The sequence below is a fragment of the Sprattus sprattus genome (genome assembly GCF_963457725.1).
Source record: "Sprattus sprattus genome assembly, chromosome: 14".
In the NCBI taxonomy this organism is placed as follows: domain Eukaryota; kingdom Metazoa; phylum Chordata; class Actinopteri; order Clupeiformes; family Clupeidae; genus Sprattus; species Sprattus sprattus.
In genome coordinates this window covers 26,308,086-26,314,085 of record NC_137912.1, presented here as the reverse complement: position 1 = coordinate 26,314,085, position 6,000 = coordinate 26,308,086, and the positions used below count along the sequence as shown (strand labels likewise).

General features: G+C 45.3%; 1 protein-coding gene across 2 annotated transcripts in view; it reads right to left on the bottom strand.

Moving 5' to 3' along the window:
* Window positions 1-207: 207 nt before the first annotated feature.
* The window catches only part of tbc1d22a (TBC1 domain family, member 22a), a 102,852-nt gene continuing 97,059 nt past the window's right edge, over window positions 208-6,000 (bottom strand). For both annotated transcript variants that reach the window (XM_080850980.1, XM_080850981.1), the window contains one exon: window positions 208-2,012. In XM_080850980.1, the coding sequence (XP_080707106.1) occupies window positions 1,884-2,012 (129 nt within the window). In that variant the 3' untranslated portion in view covers window positions 208-1,883. The remainder of the gene's footprint in view (window positions 2,013-6,000) is intronic.

Below are 6,000 nucleotides of genomic sequence, written 5' to 3'. Positions count from 1 at the left end.
AGATGCACAGTTGTGTGTTACTCCGCATAACGCCCCACACGGCAACATTGAAACCAAGGATTTCAGGAAACATTTAGTCATATATATAGTATTTATTTACATATTTATTCCTATTTACAGATGTTTGAAAATGCACTAATCTGTACACAATTTATCAAGAACATTCCAGAAGCTTCCCTCCCATGAGACATGTCCAGAGTAGGGGAGTTGGGGTGTTGTGATGGCAACCATAAAAAAATATCAGAACAGTCCTCAGCAGATTAAGAACACAGTCTCCACAATTCCCCAGTGAGAAGAGAGACTAGCCTTAGTAAGAAGCAGGAGGCCTGGGTTCGGTGCTCTTGTGTCTTTGAGAACCCTCATTTTCTGCACCCCAGTACAAAACGTCAGGTCAATTCTCAGGTCACTGCCAGGGAGTGAAAGTCAAACTGAAAATGTTCTGCATATATTTCACCGTTTTTAAATTATCTTTAAAGAAAAATAAATATCTGTGATGGTCCAGATGATGTTAGGCACAACTCAATAGGATCATGTAAAAAGTAGACATAAAAAAAGGATTTAAAAAGCTGATTCAAAGAATATATATTTTTTTTTTTACAAAGCAGAAGAAAATAGTCTTTCATCAAGTGCAGTTTCTATTCACAGAGAACTGGGAATAAGTTGTAGAACTGGCACACAATTTAAGAAGCTGGCAACATGATGGGCGGGAGGGGTACAGTTTGAACACTGAAGAGATTAGATGGAACAAGAGCAGGGGAGTCCCTCACACCTACAGCCACAACTTCAAAAGCTTCATGCAACAAGTATGCTTTATTTAGTAAACTGGACTTCAAAAACAAATCCCCGGGGCAAACTGAAAATGGAAGCGTCAATGTATTTCAAGAATGTCTCCTCCCCCCCTGGATCCTGCAACGGAGTCCCCTCTGACTGCACTCATTTCAACACAAGAAGCAGCCAGATTAAGGCAAATTCAAAGGTTGCTCCATGGTCTGAAATGTCCCCTGTGAGTGGAATGAATATGAATCTGGTGCGATCATCATGATCCTGTAAACCATTGCATCCATATACATTCCATTCCACTGCAAGTCTGCAAGTCCCTTCAGACCGGCTCTTGAGGTAGTCCAAGGTTAAAAGAAAAGTGTCATTCCTGTCATTCAGGAGATGAAGATTAGGGTGTATTCAGTTATCCCAATCAGGTAAAAGATTCTTTTTTTATTCATTTTGTTCTAGTAAGGGTTGATTACTGCCTCAAACCAACTCTGCTGGAATCAGACTAAGCTTTTTGCGGTTCAGCAGTCAATGCATTGTGGCTGGGAGCAAACGTGTCAGTTTTTGACTGGTGGGTCCTCGGAGGTTTCATTAGGGAGGCTGGGTTCCTCTGGTCATCCTTGGCACTCCAGTGCTGGCCAATGTTCTCTCCCTCCCACTCTCTTTCAACTGCTGCATGTCACTTCCTTTTTCCTAACCAGTCAGTCAGTCACTCGGCCTGGATCCTTGCATGAGAAATTTAACTACAGCAATGAATGTATCGTAGCATGTACATCTCCTGTTGCCTGGAACTCTCAAGAGTGTAGGAGGACATGGTTTTATAAGGCATGAAAAAAAGACATAAAGAAAAGAAACAAGAAAAGAAAAGAAAAAAACACTGCCAGTGTGCTTGTGAAAGGACGCCATTTTGACATCATCATGGATGTTAAATGAGCCGGTATTTAAAATGGTTAACGCTGGAGTGTAAACACAGGAACAGGAGGGGACATGAGGAATAAGGTCAATCTAGAGCACAGAACCCACACCTTTAATCTCAAACATGATTGGCTGGGGCCAGGGGGGAGGGCGGAGGGCCATCGGAGTCATCAGTGTTTGTGCAGGGGGCGTGGCCACCCTCATCTCTTGTAGTGGTTGGGCGCATCGGCGAAGGCAAACTTTAACCGGTAGGCCTCGGCTAAGAGAACGCTGACTTCCTCGTTGCCCCAGTGCATGGTGGGTAGGTTCTGCAGCAGGATCATGAGGCCCTGTGAAAGAGAAAGAGGGATGCGGTGAGACAAACAGCGGTGCATAAGAAGGGGCCCTGACCGAGCCGATAACAGAGTGGGAGAGAGAGAGATTGTTGCCAGGAGCAACAGCGTGTTTGCCTGACACGAGCCAGACTCAGCCACGAGGACTGTTCACTGTGCCTGGAGCAGAGACACAGCAGACCTGCACCTCTTGTAGAAATCATTTAAACTTTCAATCAGCTTGCTGTTGCTCCCCAATCCGGCCTCTCTGACCAGAGCAGACACGCTGTCAATCTATCAGTATATCTACGCGCCGTGCCACATCATGGCGACCCCAGCGGCACTCTCTCCCCGCTCTTAAGTATAGAGAGCGGACTCTAATTTACTCACGCTGGCGTGGGCTAGCCGCCAGCCCCAGCCCCAGCAGCCCTGGGAGTCAATCACTGCATTAGAGGGGCTTAGTGTGGAGCCGCAGCCTCAATCTCCCAGCCTAATTCACCCAATCCACAGCCCCTGATAAAGGTGAAACCTTCTGGTTAGCGCTCCATCAGATGCCAGGGCGCACTTTCACAGCCAGAGAAAAGGAGGGAAACAGACACGATGGAGTCTCAGCAAAACACACACTCACACGTCTGCCAATCAGAGTTAACACTCAACCTAACAATACAATCCAGCCTGAAACAGACACAGCACAGACCGAGAATAAGTCGAGGTTCGTTTAAGCCGAAACATTTCAACTCCATTCAACAATACCAAAATAGACTAAATAATAAATCATGGTTAAAGGGATCTCCATCCTTTCTTTTATTTTCCCCAGAGGGTACCTCATCAATTAGGGTTATCTTACGTTTTTTTTCTCTTACCAATTTCAACAGTCTATTTAATAAGACTCAACCTGAGGCAATCTACTGAGCATTTAATAACTGGTATGAGTCTTGTGTGTCCAGGTATCACAATATCTCTATTTCATTCTATGCATCCTCTCTTTCTTCTTCCAAAGCAGCAGTAAGGACTCTACAACTAGCCATCTCAAAGGAATGCAGATATCTGACAAACACCAATAGCAGCACAGTTGGCACGGATCAAGACTTGGGAATGGCCATATACCACCAATTTAATACCAAAACCAGTTGCCTATAAAATCATCCCAAAAAGTGGTCAATTCCTTCATCCTTCTGCTTTACAATTCTTGAAACAAAGACGTGAGTTTTGTGGAATACGGTCTTGTCACTGTTCCTTTTAGAAAAACATCCATGTTGTTGATCTGTTCAAATGAAAACTGGACCTTTAAAAGCCATTCATCATAACATCACATTTCACAAGATGTCAGCCTTTTTCCAAGATGGCTACAACAACATACAGTTATAGATCCATGCAATTTAACATCAGAGATACATGGATTGTCAGGAACTTCAGAGAGTGTGTTTGCCTAACAAAGAATGATTAATCATAATCACAATAATAATAATACCAACATTTATCTTTTTTTTTAACCATTATTAAAATCGAGTTTGTCCATTAAGTCACCAATTGTTTCCAATTGCTCCAAACTGGTGGACTGCACTTAATCAAAGTAGCTAACAACAATTATGATAATCTAAACTGAGACCTAATTAGGGTGTTTGTCAAACCTAATGACCCTGTGTAACTGCCAAAATTAATAATCAGCATCATTTTCCTTTCTGAACACCACATGATATTCTTCTCTAATTAATCCACCAATGTCATGATATGACCTCAAGTCTCTCTATATAGTTGAGTCATCTAGCCATGAAAAAGCTAATGAAGTCTAATGAGCTTGCACATATGCGGTATAATAAACCAACTCGCTATGCATTAGTCAAACTCAATGTACACAAGACACAGACAAGAAAGAGACCGGAGGCAGACGCCGCAGAGAGGTCTAAAGAAGCTAATGAGTATAATGGTAGGCTTCAGGTCTATCCACATGGTGTACCTAGCAGTGAGGTCTAAATAAGCTAATGAGTATAATGGTAGGCTTCAGGTCTATCCACATGGTGTACCTAGCAGTGAGGTCTAAAGAAGCTAATGAGTATAATGGTAGGCTTCAGGTCTATCCACATGGTGTACCTAGCAGTGAGGTCTAAAGAAGCTAATGAGTATAATGGTAGACTTCATGTCTATCCACATGGTGCACCTCGACCACCTACTGTGATACCACAATGTGCGTTTGCACCGAGACAAACAGAACTGCCGGGGGGCAGGAATCCAACCAAGCAAGTAAAAGTGTGACTATTTAAGGTCAATGACATTTAGATGTTCAACGCTGGTTGACTGGGCACTAACCCGCCCATCAACCACCAACAGGCTGTTTGTTTGTGAGGAGAAGGGCAGTGGAACCATACACGACTCCTCCTCAGCTCCTCAGCAGAGAGAGAGAGCGCCTCCTGGCTCCCACTCTTCTGCTGCTGCCGCTGCTGCTGCTGTTGTTGTTAATGCTGCTGCTGTTGTTAATGCTGCTGCTGGGCTTTAATACGCCAGAGCAGAGTTTAATCAAGCCGCGCTGAGGAAGTGAACCCTGTCCGTAATTACCACGGAGCATCCAAATACACAAAGGAGGAAATAATAAGCAGGCATTAGCAAAGCCACCGTGTCCTTGGGCAGCTTGGGTCCACATCAGCCCGCGGGCACAGAACTCATGAAGTGGGGTCCTCTCACAGGCAGGGAGGCAGGCATGCTTATGGCTTTGATACGCAATGTTCCTGCAACAACACTAAATGACTCTGAAGCAACTGGGCCTCCAGTGGCTTTTATCTGTTTGCTCGCCTGTGTAGGTTTGTTTGTTTATCTTGTGCGGCGTGATTGAATTGTGAAATGAAGGGGCCCTCTCTGATTGGTCCTCCCCGCAGTGCTCCGAGCAGATAACGACCAGCGCGTGGCTCCATCATTTACGGGTGGCACGAGCTGTGCTATTGCAGACGCGCTCAGACTGAAAAACAGCCCGGGTACAATGACAACCCTCTAATGACTAATGATGGCCACTGGCACACAGCTCTGCCAGGGACAAGGCTGCCCCCCCCCCCCCCCCCCCCCCCCCCCTCTCTCTCTGTTTTTTTTGGGGGGGGTGGGTGGGTGGGGAGCCGCGGAGTGAGTAGTGCCGACTGTTTTGAGGTGTGTGATGGACTAGACACTGCAGAAGACTAACAGACTCACTCCCTCCCCCCCCCTCGTCGTCTCCTCTCTGAGCACCCGGAGTTTGTGCGGATCGATCAAAAGTACCCGGCAGCTCAGCTCCCTCGCTCAAACACCTACGGATGCCCTGCGTCTCAAGCACCGGTGCAGCCATAACAAGGAGGGGCCCTGATTGATTTCCAACGACTTTTCTAAACGGCTTTGTTTATCAAAGCTCCGGTAAGATAGAGCAGTATCAGTGAGCTCCGAGCACCAGGGGTCTGGGCATAGGCGGTGGCTGTAATTACTTCCAGGATATTAATTCTTCTTTTCATTTCTTTATTTATTTCCCTGTTGCTTTTCTTTGTATGTAGCCATTTCATAGACTAGACTCCCAGCCCACCGGAGCCACTCCATTACTGCACTGTATTAAAGCCCATGTACAGGGGGGCTGCTCCTCATTCAGGGGAGGCTCGGCTGAAGGATAATCAATCAGGTTGGAAGCGTTAAATGAGGCTCTCTATTTAGAGCCCAAGTTTGGACAAAATTACAAGTTTTCTGATAAATGGGACGGGCTCTCGATTAATCAAGGGGAGTTTACTCTGGCTCATCTTTCAATGCAACAGCCCTAATAGAGTCAACACTATAACTCAGTAAGGGCCATTGGTAAATGACAAGAGTAAAACTGCAGGGCCCCAGCCCAGTATGATGAGCAGGACGTCTGAATGAGAGATGCACGCCTTAGTTAGCATTTAGCACCTCCCACCTTTTGGTGATGCATATTATATTGAGCCTTATCACAAAAAAAACCTTTCAAGATCTCTTTGAAAAATTAAACTTATTTTCTTTCTAGGTACAACAGAGTGATATTGAA